The sequence below is a fragment of the Canis lupus genome, chromosome 9 (genome assembly GCF_048164855.1).
Source record: "Canis lupus baileyi chromosome 9, mCanLup2.hap1, whole genome shotgun sequence".
Lineage (NCBI taxonomy): Eukaryota > Metazoa > Chordata > Mammalia > Carnivora > Canidae > Canis > Canis lupus.
Window position 1 is genome coordinate 69,743,275 of NC_132846.1, and position 14,674 is coordinate 69,757,948.

At 46.3% G+C, this 14,674-nt stretch overlaps 1 protein-coding gene across 4 annotated transcripts in view; it reads left to right on the forward strand.

Moving 5' to 3' along the window:
• Nucleotides 1-14,091, forward strand: part of EML1 (EMAP like 1) — a 189,069-nt gene extending 174,978 nt beyond the window's left edge. For all 4 annotated transcript variants that reach the window (XM_072839905.1, XM_072839907.1, XM_072839908.1 and 1 more), the window contains 5 exons: nt 8,670-8,767; nt 8,851-8,938; nt 10,411-10,506; nt 11,863-11,993; nt 12,547-14,091. In XM_072839905.1, coding sequence (XP_072696006.1) covers nt 8,670-8,767; nt 8,851-8,938; nt 10,411-10,506; nt 11,863-11,993; nt 12,547-12,672 — 539 coding nt within the window. In that variant the 3' untranslated portion in view covers nt 12,673-14,091. The remainder of the gene's footprint in view (nt 1-8,669; nt 8,768-8,850; nt 8,939-10,410; nt 10,507-11,862; nt 11,994-12,546) is intronic.
• The last annotated feature ends 583 nt before the right edge of the window (nt 14,092-14,674 follow it).

The window sequence follows — 14,674 nt, forward strand, 5'->3', positions numbered from 1 at the left end:
CACCCTAAGTTCCCTCCTTGCCCCTAGCGATTAACCTCCAGTCCTGCCCCCTCAAACCTAGGCCACCACTGATCTGCTGTCTGTTCTATAAATTGCATTTCCCAGACATTGCACGTCAGTGGAATCGTAGACTACGTAGCCTGTCGCACGTGGCTTCTTTTTACCTGGCATGCTGTTGTGATCGATTCAGGTTATGATGTGTGTATCAGCAGCTTATTCCTTTTTAATTGCTGGGTAGTATTCCACTTTGTGCATATACCTCATCGTGTCTATACGTTCATCAGCGGTCACGAAGGTTGTTTTCCAGCTTTGGGCTATTATGAGTGGTGCCACTGGGAACATTCACTAAATGTCTCTTTGTGGTCATTTGTTTTCATTTCTCTTAGGTAAATTCCTAGGAGTGGGACTGGTGGATTGCATGGTAAATTTGTGTTTAACCTTTTATGAAACCGCATTCCAGAGAGGCTGCACTGTTTTACAACGTGCGAGGGTTCTGGTTTCTCTGCATATCCACCGACACCTGTTATTGCCTGCCTCTTTTATGATGGCCATTGGGGCAGGGGTGGAGTAGTATCTGCTGTGGTTTTAATTTGCACCCTTCCCCCACCCCACAACCATCAAAGATGCTGAGCATGTTTTCCTGTGCCTGTCAATCACTCCCACATTTCTGGTGAAAGATCTTGCCAGATATTTTCATTAGCTGGATTTTCTTTTTTTTTTTTTTTTTTTTTTTTAAATTTTTATTTATGATAGTCACAGAGAGAGAGAGAGAGGCGCAGAGACACAGGCAGAGGGAGAAGCAGGCTCCATGCACCGGGAGCCTGATGTGGGATTCGATCCCGGGTCTCCAGGATCGCGCCCTGGGCCAAAGGCAGGCGCCAAACCGCTGCGCCACCCAGGGATCCCCATTAGCTGGATTTTCATTAGCTTGTCTATCTTACTCTTGAGGGTTTTTAATATTATTATTATTATTACTCTTGAGTTTAAGAGTTTGTATAAGTTCTTTACCAGCTATGTTATTTGCAAGTATTTTCTCCCAGGGCGTGGCTTGTCTTTTCATCTTCCAGTTGGGGCCTTTTAATAAAGAAAAAGCTTTCGGTTTTGATGAAGTCCAGTTTCTCATGTTGTCCTTTGATGAATCATGCTTTTAGTGTCCTGCCCACGTCATGAAGCCTTTCCTCTCTGCTTTCTTTTAGAAAGGTGATTGTTGGGGTGCCTGGAAGGCTCAGTCAGTCAAGCATCTGACTCTTGATTTTGGCTCAAGTCACGATCTTAGGGTTCTGGGATGGAGCCCCTCATGGGGCTCTGTGCTCAGCAGGGCCTCTGCTTGATTCTCTCTCTCCCTCTGCCCCTCCCCTGCCTCTTTCTCCCTCTCTAAAAAAAAAAAAAAATAGAAAGGTGATTGTTTTAGCCATTACATCCCAGTGATGCTCGTATAACGTAAGAGGTAAAAGTTTGATTTGTTCTGCAGATAGATATCCACTTATCCCAGCATCATTCGTTCCAAAGACAGTCCTTTCCCTGTCAGATAATCTTGCCACTTCCATAAAAAAACAATTGACCTGTAAAGTATAAAGTTTTATTTTTGGAACCTCAGTTCTGTCCTGTTCACCTAGATGTTCATCCCTGTGCCAGGAACACACAGTCTGGATTCAGAATGAGTTTCAAAGACGAATAGTCTCACTCCTCCAACTTTTCTGTTTCTTTTCAGACTTGTTTTGGCTACTTTAGGTCCTCACCATTTCTTTATGAATTTTATGACCAGCTCGTCCACTTCTAATTCTAAAAAGCCTGCCAGAACTTTAGTAGGGATTTAATGTTGATTTTGTAGATTAATACGGGGAGAATTGCTGGGTTGGCAGTGCTGGGTCTTTTAATCCTTGAACACAGAATGTCTGTCCATTTATTTAGATCTTCTTACATTTTTCTCGGCAACTAGTTCATAGTTTCCAGTGTACAAGTCCCACTTCCTTTGTTAAGTTTATTTCTAGGTCAGCTAAGTTTATGCCATTGTCAATGGAATTATTTTCTTAACATTATTTTCAGAATGTTGGTTGCTAGTGTAGAGAATAAAATTGATTTTTTTCACCTGGATCTTATATCCTGTGACTTTTCTAAACTCTTTTATTAGTCTGAGTAGTTTTGTGTGTTATGTGTGTGTGAGTGCGTGTGTGTGTGTGTGTGTGTGTGTGTGTGTCTGTAAAATCCTTGGGATTTTGGGATCCCTGGGTGGCGCAGCGGTTTGGCACCTGCCTTTGGCCCAGGGTGCGATCCTGGAGACCCGGGATCGAATCCCACATCGGGCTCCCGGTGCATGGAGCCTGCTTCTCCCTCTGCCTGTGTCTCTGCCTCTCTCTCTCTCTCTGACTATCATAAATAAATAAAAATTTTAAAAAAAATCCTTGGGATTTTCTTCCCATGAGAGGAACATGTCATCTGCATATAAAGACTGTTATTTCTTCCATTCCAATCTAGATGCCTTTAATTATTTCTTCTCTCTTGGGTTAGGTAGAACCTCCAGGACAATGTCGGGCAGAAATGGCAAGAATGCATCCTTGCCTTGCTCACAATCCTAGAAGGAGAAGCATTCAGTCTTTGACCATTAAGTATGATGTTAGATGCCCTTTCTCATGATGAGGAAGGTCCTTTCTATTCCTAATTTTTTTAGGGTTTTTATCATGAGTGGCTGTTGGATTTTGTCAAATGCTTTTTTTTTTTTTTTTTTTTTTTGTCAAATGTATCTATTAAGGTGGTTAGGTGACTTTTATCCTTCATTTTATTAATATGGTCTATTGTATTAGTTTTCAGATATTAACCCAACTTTGTGTTCCTGGGACAAATCCCACTTGGTCATGGCATATCATCCTTTTTATATATCACTGGATTCCTTTTGTAGAAGTTGTGTTAAGGATTTTTGTGTCCCTGTCCATGATGGATATTGGTCTGTAGTTCTCTTTTCTTCGAATGGTTTTGTGTGGCATAGTTGTGAGAGTACTGTTGTCTTATGAGAGTAATTTGGGAGGTGTTCCTTAATTTCTGAATGTTTCTTAAGGGTTGATATTATTTCCTTATTAAATATTTGGTAGAATTCATGTGAATTTAGTGAGCCATCTGGGCTTTTCCTTGTGGGAGGGTTTTTAATTACAATTCAGTTTCTTGTAGATCTATTCAGAGTGTTTATTTCTTCTTGAGTCAGTTTTGGTAGATTGTTCATTTCTTCTAAGTTGTCTGCTTGGTTGGCATTAAATAGTTCATATATTTGCCTAAAGTCCTTTAGGACTGTGAGGTCTCCTCATTCATTCTAGATTCTGGAAACTCTGTCTCCTCTCTTTTCCTCTTGGTCAGTCAAGCTAAAGGTTTGTTTGTCAATTTTGTTGATCTTTTCAAAGAACCAACTCTTGTTTTTATTCATTTTTTTCTTTTTCTTTTTTTTTTTCCTGTTCTGATCTTTATTTTTTCCCTTCCTCTGCTTGATTAATATTTAGCTTGCTCTTGAAGCTTAGTTACTTATTGGAGACCTTTCTTTTCTGGTAGAGATGTGTAAAACTATAAATTTCCCCCTTGAGAGCACCTGGGCGGCTCAGTTGATTAAGCATCTGACTCTTGATTTTGGCTCAGGTTATGATCTCAGAGTCATGAGATCGAGCCCTATGTCAGGCTCCCCTCTGGGTGTAGAGCCTGCTTGAGATTCTCTCTTTCCTTCTCTGTCTGGCCCTCTCTCCCCATGTCTAAAAAAAAAAAATTCCCTTGAGCACTGTTTCAGTCACATCCCATAAATTTTTATGTGTTGTGTTTTTATTTCCATTCCATTCAAAATATTTCCTAATTTCTCTAAATAATTTCTTCTTTGGCCTGTGGGTTATTTAGACATTTAATTTCTCAATATTTGGGGGATTTTCCATATTTTCTCCTATTGTTCTCTAATTTAACTCCATTGTGACCACAGAATGTATTTTGTATGACTTAATCACTTTTACTTGTTTTTATAGCCTGGCACTTGGTCTGTCCCGGACAACGTCCCAGGTGTACTTGAGGAGAATGTGTGTCCCGCACTCCTGCGTGGGGTGTTCTCTATTAGTCAACTAGGACAAGTTGGTGGACAGTGTTCAGAGTTGATGGATGTGTTGTTCGAGTCATCCATGTCCTTGCACTATTCTGTTACCGTGGAACCTGTTAGTTTCTCTTTTCGGCTCTCTTGGTTTGGTTTCATGAATTTTTGATGGAAGATTGGACAGAGATGCGCTCATACACCTCAAGCCAGGAAGGCTGGCACCCTCTGCCCATGGACGTGTGTGCAGGTGGAAAAGCATGTTTAGAGTTCAGGCTGTTTCCAGGTCTGCCCAGCTTCTACTTCTACTGGCCCTTTGGTATCTTCCCTGTGCGTGCACACAGCCTCAGTGTGGCCACGAGTGTCTGGCTAGCTGGGGTCCACTCCTGCCTGTCCTGTGCATGCATGCAGCCTCCCATCACCAGGAATGAGCTCACTCCAGCCACAAGCATGACCACAGGCTGCTAGAGCCATCCGCCCTCTCCCCTCAGCTGCCCTGGAGATCGTCACTGTCAACAGAAGTGGCATTGCCCAGGGCTTTGTTTGGAGGGAGCTGCTTGACCACAGAAACAAAGCCTCTGGTCCTCACAGCCGGCTCTGCTCTCCCAGAACTTCTAAGCCAGCCTAGCCAGTGGGAGGGGTGAGAGCAGCCCCAGGCAAGTGCACCACAGACTCATACTGTCCTGACCCCAAATTCTGCAGCCTTTTAAGTATAAACACTTCTCAGATGGTTTTCTGTCTTTGATCAACTTCCAGAGTGCTGGAATGGTTATTTCTGTCAGTTTGGTACATCTTTATAATTTGCTATAGAGGGAGAGGACTTGCCAGGCTTCTCACTGGGCCACAGCTGGAAGCCCTGCCCGCTTATTTTTAACAGAGCCACAGTATCACTGTCACCTCCTCAGCCCACATCAGCATTAACTTCTTAACAACACCACGTATTCGAAATCATCAGTATTCAAATTTTCAATTGACTCTTTTTTAACAGTTTAAATTAGGATCCAAAAAAGACTCACGCATGGTCATTGCTTGGTGGTAGGTCTCCAAAGTCCTTTTTAAACCATAGTTCCCTGTGCTTGGTCTCTCCCTCCCCCTTTTTTCCCATAGCATTTTCTACACTCTGGATTTTGCTGAGTGCGTCCCCGTGGCGTTTAACTTGTTCTTCTGTCCCCTGTCCTTCCTCTGATGTGATTTGTCGATCTGGAGGCTGGATCCCATTCTGTGTATATTGCTGTCTTCCTCCTACAGGAAGCATGTCTGCTTATCTCACTTTTGTGATATTAGCAGCCGTTGGTGTCCAATGCCTAGATTGATTGAAAACAAGTGGTTCCCCCATGTTAGATTTTCTTCTTCATTTATTAGATACCATATTTCTATAAAGACAAACTGCTCATCATCTATTTTGTTACCTAATATGGTAGCATTCATTAAGGAAAGTCAAGATAAATCCCTGGTTTCTTTTTTTTTAAGATTTATTTATTTATTGATTTGAGAGAGAGTGAGAGACAGGGAGTGGCAGGGGGGACAGAAGGGGAGAGAAAGACATTCTTAAGCAGACTCTACACTGAGCGCAGAGCCCAGCATGGTGCTCAGTTTCACGATGCTAAAATCATGACCTGAGCTGAAACCAAGAGTCAGACGCTTAACTGACTGCACCATCCAGGCACCCCTGCCTGGTTTCTTTTACTTTCTTTACCAAATTCTGAGATGTTGAATTTGTTCTCTGTACCCCTTAGCAGTGCTCGATCGGTGGTGGTGGTTTGGGTGCCATTGTGAACTAGAGCATATTTGTTTTGTTTCCATTGGTGATAGTTATCATAGGTGAATTGGTTTACTCATCATTGGCCAGTGGAAGCCACTGGGTTGTAGCACCCAAGTGGTGGGTGAACATTGACATTGTGGGTTCCAGAGTGCTCGTTGCTGCTGGGTGAGCCCTTGCTTCTAGGCCTGGTCACTGTATGCTTGTGTTTTAAGAAATGCTATTTTTCTGTGATGTGCAGAATATTCAGCTTTGTGAACATTCTTGGAAATAACAGTTTTGTCCTTGGAAATAGTTGGCCAAGCCTGAGCTGCTGCTGCTCTGTACGAGTCTTCTATTTTATAAGCTGATTGACAGTGGTCTCTACTTATGCAGGGCTGTGTTCTTAATCTGTACAAGTAACATTAAAGAAGGAGCACTCCTTCAGATGTGTTTTCCTTGTGCCTGAATAAAGTTCACAGCTTTCCACCCCAAATGGACACACACACACACACACCCCAGACCACCAGAACCTTTTCTCAGTGTTAAGGAGGAATTTACTCATCTTAGAATGACTTTTTTTTTTTTTTAGAGATTTATTTATTTATTCATGAAAGACACAGAGAGGCAGAGACACAGGCAGAGGGAGAAGCAGGCTCCCTGTGGGGAGCCTGATGCAGGACTTGATCCAGGACCCCAGGATCATGACCTGAGCTGAAGGCAAATGCTCAACCACTGAGCCACCCAGGTGTCCTTCAGAATGCCTTTCATTCTTGTTATTTTTTTTAAAGATTTATTTATTCATGAGAGAGACGGGGGGAGAGAGAGAGAGAGAAAGAAAGAGAGGGAAAGGGAGAAACAGGCTCCATGCAGGAAGCCTGACACAGGACCCGATCCTGGGTCTCCAGGATCACACCCTGGACTGAAGGTTGCGCTAAACCACTGAGCCACCCAGGCTACCCTCATTCTTGTTGTTTTAAATATCATATTTTACTGTTAATTCTGGCCAGTACTCTGCATTCTTTTATGTGTTTTATGTGTTTCTCATCATTTTCTTGTTATTTTGAATGTCTATGAAGTGCAAGAGGCCCTCATCTACACCATCTTTTCCTAGAAAGCCCTCTGACATCTATCTGGTCCTGTTAACATGAGCAAAGTCCTTTGGGGAGTATATTTGCATTTCTTATCAGTTATACTAATGGCCATTCCCTGGAGACCAGAGAGTGCTTTTTACCAACAACTCTGCTTCTCTGGCTTTGGGGTCTTTCTTCATTAACCAGGTGACCCTTGTCTCATAGAGGCATTTGTATACCATGTTCGTAGCATTATTATTCACAGTAGCTAGGCTGTGGAAGCAACCCGAGTGTCCATCAATAGATGGATGGACAAGCATAATGTGGTATAGCCATTCAACAGATTATTTAGCAATGAAATGCTCCAGGCACTGGAGTCAGACTGCCTGGGGTTCAAATCCCAGCTTATATAAACCTGTGTGGCCTTGGGCAAGTTACTTTACCATTCATGCCTTAGTTTCTGCTCCTGAAAAAATGGGCATAATATCTACCTGTCTGCAGGGTTTACGAGGATTAAGTACATGAACACAGGAAGAGCCTAGGATGGTACTGGCACGTGGTAGACATTTCATAAAAGTGGGCTGTTACAATTCGCTAGTAATTCTTGTTAGCATTTAGTGTTTATCATCATTATTGTCAGGGCCTGGTCAGTTGGAGGAATCAAGGGTAGACGGCTTCCCATGCAGCTCTCCAGCCTTCTTGAGAACCATCAGCAACAGATGGTCTCCTCCAGGCCTCTGCTGTCCTTGGCCTCTTTACCCTATCCCATCAGGATTCCCATTCCATCAGGATTCCCGCACGGGACAGGCTGACGTGGTCTTCCCAACACCCGTATTTTGATCTGGTCCAGGAGAGGACTTCCTGGAACACCATTTCCTGATGGTGTCAGGCCATACTGTTTCCTGTAGGACACACTACGTTGGGAGAGGAAAATCTGATGAAAGTGGTTTGGGGAGAACCTTTATTGAAGACTTAGGATGGCCAGTGGCCACCAGGACCTTTACACATGCTGTCCAGGGACTCCTCTGACTTGCTATGAAAGGGCACCATTTGCCATGCTTTGTGGATAGAGGACCTGATGCTCAGTGTGAGCAGAGATGCATCCACAGCCCCGAGCCGGGGTGCAGAGAGCCTGCCACGCGGTGTTCCATTCCTGCCTCTCAGGCTGCCTGCCCTCCACCTTCCTGGCCTCAGGAAAGTCTGACCTTCTCTGGATTATTCTCTCCTGCCTCGTTTCCTTCCCAGTGTATCCTGGATCTCCCCGCTTTGCCTTCACACTTGGCAAGTTCATCTGCCAGCTGCAGGGGCTGGCTCTGCCTTTATGTTACATTGAGCTCCTTCCCTGTGTTTCTACACAAGCACCGACACCCCATTTCCTAGGCTTTCCTGAGGCCAGAAACCCAGCTGAAAATGGTAACTGATGGCCTATTGGAAGTGAGGTGGGAAGGGCCTTCTGGGCAGGGCAAGGGGTGGGAGGGAGGATGGTGTGTGCACGGAGACGTGAGAGCCAGGTGCGCAGTGAGGAGCAAGGTGGCCCATCCTGGAGGGCCTCGGCCACCAAGGGAATGAGTCACAGTCCTTCCGTGGGAGCAGAGGGACGGAGTTCAATGGGGGAGAGAGCTGGCCAGGAGCAGACCTTCAAAAGAACAGCTTTGGGAGTGGTAGAGGACTCCCTAAAAAGCAAAATGTTCTCTTTGAATTAAGTCACTGATCTGGCTGTTTTTCCCAAATCTGTGATGTCACTAACATTATCCCTTGTCATTGATAAGCGTTTATTTTTAAAACAAATGTCATCTGCATATTTCTGCAGATGGGACCTTCCTAGCAATCGGCTCCCATGACAACTGCATCTACATCTATGGAGTCAGCGACAACGGGAGGAAGTACGCGCGTGTTGGCAAGTGCTCGGTAGGCGCTCTTCCCGTTTCCACGGGGATGTGTGTGGTCACCACGTGTCAGCGAGTGACACGTCTCCTGCTCTTCTCTCCCAGGGTCATTCCAGCTTCATCACTCACCTGGACTGGTCTGTGAACTCACAATTCCTCGTGTCAAATTCTGGAGACTATGAAATCCTTTACTGTAAGTAGCACCCCAGGACTTGTGTGGGTTCGGATCACATAGAATGGTCACTCTGAGACCAAAATGGGGTCTCCTGCAAAACCCCACTTCCCCTACCGCATGGGCATGTACCATGACCTCCTGGCTTCAGTCTTCTTTTCTATAAAACAGAGGATTTGGGGGATGCCTGAGTGGCTTAGTGCTTGAGTGTCTGTCTTTGGCTGTGATCCCGGGGTCCCAGGAGAGAGTCCTAGATCAGGCTCCCTGTGAGGAGCCTGCTTCTCCCTCTGCCTGTGTCTCTGCCTCTCTCTGTGTCTCTCATGAATAAATAAATAAAATCTTAAAAAAAAAAAAAACAGGGGAGTTGGGCAGGGCCACCTCTAAGATCCTTCACGCCACCAAGATACTGGGGTCTCGGGTTGACATGGGTCCCTATGGGGCAGAAGATGCAAGGCTCCAAGGAGGAGAATGCCAAATCCTAGGGAGAGGGACACAAATGTGGCAGAAGAGAGTGGGGACCCTTGAGAAGGCGTCATCCCAAGCAGGCCGACACAGTGAAGTCTTCCTGCCTGGGGGACCAGCAGCCCCTGGGACCCCTCCTCCTCCTTCTTTCCCACCCCTTCTGGCAGGGTCTGTGTCCAGGCAGGACTTGAGGCCACTGAGGATGTAAGGCCACAGCACACCATGCCCTGGCTCCTCAAACGTGTGCCAAGCACCTGTCGTGTACCAAAAGTGTACTTACATTTTATCTCATGATCCACAGCTCTTCCAGGCTTATCCCCTTTGTAAACAGGGAATCTGGGCTCAGATACGAGGCCGTGGGCATCAAGAGCCAGTGGGTAGGGAGGCAGCCAGCCACTGGCTGAGGAGCCTGGGTAGGTAGAGCTGTTGGCAGTGGAGGAAGGAGAGGAATAGAACGTACCAGGTGGCTCATGTCTTCCCTTCCTGACCTCTCCGAGGTCCTGGCTGACACGGGCCAGAGCAGGGGAGCAGAGTTCAGAAATAGGGCATGGGTCTAGAATCTTCTCAGACACGGTCTCATGCTCTATGAGTGAGAGCTCATTTGGGGAACAAACAAATCACCTGGGCATGACTGGTTTCCGTAAGCTCCCACTCCTGACTCGGGGCCGAACGGGGGTGTGTGTTTGGAGGCACAGCTGGGGAGCCTGACAACAGGGGGCACAGCGGGTCAAGGGTTCTGTGGGGGGCAGGGGGAGGGACCCATGGAAGGTCAAAGGAAAGAGAATCCAGACTGCAGGGATACAGACCCAGAGAGGGAAATGGCAGGTGGTGCCCGCAGAGGCCCCGGGCTCTGGCACAGGTGTAGCCGTGGGCAGGGCTCCCGCGGGGCTGGGAAGTGGAAAGGGGCCCCACTCCGAAGGGCTCTGGAAGGGCTCTGGATCTGCCGGAGCCAGGATCCGAGGGCCAGCCTTGTCGGGGAGGGGCGGGGCCTTTGGCTCAGCCATCACCAGACTCTGATTTGCTTTTCCCAGGGGTTCCCTCAGCTTGTAAGCAAGTTGTAAGTGTGGAAACCACGAGAGACATTGAATGGGCTACAAACACTTGCACTTTGGGGTTCCATGTCTTTGGTAAGTTTTCTGTAACTTTTGTTCAGTTCAGACATAACATGTATCTACTCTTAGAACATTTCACTAATACTTATGAATTCTCATGGCCACCAGTTTTGTCCAACTGCTCCGCTGCCGCTGACCCTACAAGGACATGCACCCTGCAGCCCCCAGGGGAAGGGCCAGGCAAAAACCAGAGACATAGGTTTTCACCCTTTTCTACTGTATGAAATGAGCCTTGAGCTAATTCTCTAGAATCTTCTCATAGGAGGTTGTGCCAGACTTTCTAGAGAGACAGGCCAGATGGCACTCAATCAATCTACTTATCATTTGTTAGTCATTATATTTTTTTTTGGTTCTTTAAATTCTTCACTTCCTTTGAAGTTGAGATTAGAATATATTTATAAATGGTGTAAAATAAATGACCACAGTTCAGTAGAATAGAAAAGACAGTATTTATAATCTCTTTATGTAAGGCCATGAATCAATAAGGTGCTCAGAATTTCACAAATCTCTGCAGAGCTGGCATTTTATCATTTTCTGGTATAAATGCTAGGTACCCCTAGATGTACTCTAGATATGCCTGTTGAGAAACTGATGTCTCATATCTGATGTTATTGGACCAAAAAGGTTTCCCAAAACAATGATCAGGAGACACTGCCCTCCACCCCAAACCAGGCTCCAGGCCCACGGCAAGCAGACAACACACCTGCCGGATGCCATCAGGCAAGCAGCAGCCACAAAGAACTGATACCAAGAAACACCTGAAGGGTCCCTGGGTGACTCTTGGCTTTGGCTCAGGTCATGATCTCAGGGCCCTGGGGTTAAGCCCCTACATCAGTCTCTGTGCTCAGCACAGAGTACTTGTCCCTCTCCCTCTGCTATTCGCGCCTCCCCACTTTCTCTCTCCCATAAATAAATAAAATCTTTAAAAAATAAAAAACACCTCAAAGGCACACACAGGGTTAAACAGTCCTTTGGAGAGACTCTCATATATAAAGAGTTACCCCCCAAAAAAGAAAAGTTAGGAAACCGTCGGCCGAGGACTAGTCAGCTTCCCCACAGATGCCTTGGGGATAAAGGAAAGGCATTGTGTCCAATGCCAGGGTTTCTCTGCTGTAGAGTCAAGAAAGAAAGGATCCCCAAAAGATGTGGGAGCCCGGAAAGCCCACCGGACCTCTCCCATGTGGTGGAACAGACCGCACCTTGGAGGGTCACCTGGGAGTGCCCTGGCGTGAGACGGTCACAGGCAGGCTGGATGCTTTTCTGTCCCCGGCTTCGAAAGCCAGGGCCTTGGGGCAATCAGAGCTCCGTGAAAGCTCAGTGGCAGTCCCCGTGTTTCCAGGGTTTCAGTGCTGTCTGTGGTCTGCCTTTCAGGAGTGTGGCCCGAAGGCTCGGACGGAACCGACATCAACGCGGTCTGTCGGGCCCACGAGAGAAAACTCCTTTCCACTGGCGACGACTTCGGCAAAGTGCACCTCTTCTCTTACCCTTGCTCCCAGTTCCGGGTAAGGTCTCCTTCACGAACCCTGCTCTCGGGGGTATGTGCTGTGGCCTGCCCTGGCCATCTGCGGATTGTCTGGAAGGGCGCCGTGTGTGAACCTGCTGGTCACACCTGCAGACGTGACCCTGCAGTCCCGCTGTGCTGGCGCTCCCGGGGGAGAACTCCCACCCACAGAGCCCTTCCAGCTGGCTTCTCTGCCCCCACCAGGCCCCCTCGCTCCAGCCCTGCTGAGCTGAGCCAACACCCGTGCCTAGAACACCCTTCCTCGTCCTTCACCCTCAACTGGTGGTACCCAGTCAGTCCCTCCTTTGGGTGGCCCCATGCCTGGTACAGCCCGATGCAGTCACCTGCCCGCTTCTGTCCCCCCACCAGGCCAGGTGTACAGGGAGGGCCTCTGTGTTGTCTTTTTACGTATCCCTCCTGCACCTGTGCAACAAGGCAGGTGTGCAGGTGAGAGCTGCAGAGTGAAGGGAGAGGAAGGAGCGCAGGGTTCCAGCGCTTTCCGACTCCACGCAGCGCGCTCTGCATTAAACTGTCTCTCTGTCATTCTTCCCCAGGCTCCTAGCCACGTATACAGCGGGCACAGCAGTCACGTCACCAATGTCAATTTCCTCTGCGGCGACAGCCACCTCATCTCCACGGGCGGCAAGGACACGAGCATCATGCAGTGGCGGGTCATTTAGTCCCAGCAAGAGCCGCGGGGAGCAGAACAGGGGCAGGCGCAGACTCGTGCTACGCTCCACCACTGTGATTTCTGTTCTGTTTGAGAAGTTCTGACAAACCTCAGGAAAACCACTCCCTCTACCAGTTACCTTAGCATAGCGAATCAGTGAGCGTCACACCGGATCAGCGGTTCACGGTTCTCCCTTGTTGTACAGTATATAAAACAGTGCACATTTAATATAAAAAAAAATATGCCAGGGTTTACATTGTGGTGACACCAACAGAAATGGCTGGTATATCCCTCGTAACTTTTCTACGAACCCTTCAAAAATGGTCACAGAATGCCTTTTCATATGTTGTACATAGGCTTTCCTATTTCCCCACCTAGCTCGCCAAGTCAAATATTTATGAGAATAATGAGGTACTGAATTTGGATGGCTATTGATTAATTGGTCCTACAAGGATGAATCGATGGAGAAGAGGATGGATGACTGATTTGCACAGCTGAATCAGGAAATGCAAATGTGACCTCACTTGGTTACATTCTCTAAGGGGTTGTATTCTTCTCGTGTTAAGCAGATTGTACTCCAGATTAACTTAAATATTTCAGCAGGGTATGCAGGCAGTGCAGAGATTCAGTGACACTGTCTGCCTAACCAAATGCAGGCAGCCGCTTCACACCCTCTGTCCCGCGCTCACGTGCCCCGGAGAGTGGCGGAGACATCCAGCCACCTTCTTCTGTATATGAATTGGCATGATCTGGTATTGTACTTGTATAGGATTGTAGAAATTCATCACAAATACGTAAGGCTAGGCTTTACTATTTTATGCTTATGGACATTGTATATTTGTATCTTAAGACCAAGTAGACCAAGTGGACACGGTTATCTCCTAAGTGTACAATAAACCTGCAGCGGGGAGAAGTCTGGAAGGCTCCACCAGGTACTAAGGGCAGCTTCTTTTCCTGTCTTTTGTGCATGGCTGGCTCACCACACTACCAAGTAAGGTTGCGTTCTGATGGGTAAAACAGAGGTGGCGTACATTTGTCAGGAAGGCCTTATCCATTTTGATTGTGTGACAGATTGAAAATCTATTGTTTACATTGGGGAATGTATCTCAGATTTTAAAATAGAAGAGTAATAAACAGACTTAAAAACAAATACTAAGATTTCTACTTGTTCTAGGCAAGTTAATGGAATTATCTGAACTCCACAGCGCTGGTTGTTGAGAGCGGCTGATTAAGCACAACATTTGGAAGCATGGTTATCACATCTCCAGCCTGCTGCGTAAGTGCAGGGCACCAGTAGACAACGTGTATTAAAGATGAATCTGTTTGTATGTATCCTTATCAAATATATTCTATAATGAAATTAAATCTGAAAAGGATTTCTTATTGACCTATAATCATGAAAATATATAAATTAAAATATTTAAAATTAGATATGATTCACACTATATTGTTTCATATACATATTTTTTTTTCTCACCTGGGTCACTGGCACATAGAACTCTAGCTTGCATACAGTGTGTAAGCGCCATCAGATTCGATGACTATAAAGAATTCAGCTTAGGGGCGCCTGGGTGGCACAGTCGGTTGGACTTCCGACTCTTGGTTTCGGCTTGGATTGTGGTCTCAGGGTTGTGGTCTTGAGGGTCGTGGGATTGAGCCCCACATTAGGGTCTGCATGTGCTCAGCGCAGAGTCTGCTTGGGATTCTCTCTCCCTCTCCCCCTGCCCCTCCCACTCGTGCTCTCTCTCTAAAATAAATAAATAAATCTTAAAAAAAAAAAAGGAATTCAGTTTAAGGGCGCCTAGCTGGCGCAATTGGAGGAGCATGCAACTCTTGATCTTGGGGCTGTGAGTTCGAGCCCCATGTTGATTGTAGAGATTCTTTAAAAACCAAATTAAAAAACTTTTTAAAACTTCAGCTTACTTATCATACCAAGCTGTTCTTTTACTTGGTTATGTAATACTGGCAAAAACAATTATTTTTACACTGATAAGGGAATCACTAGATCAAGG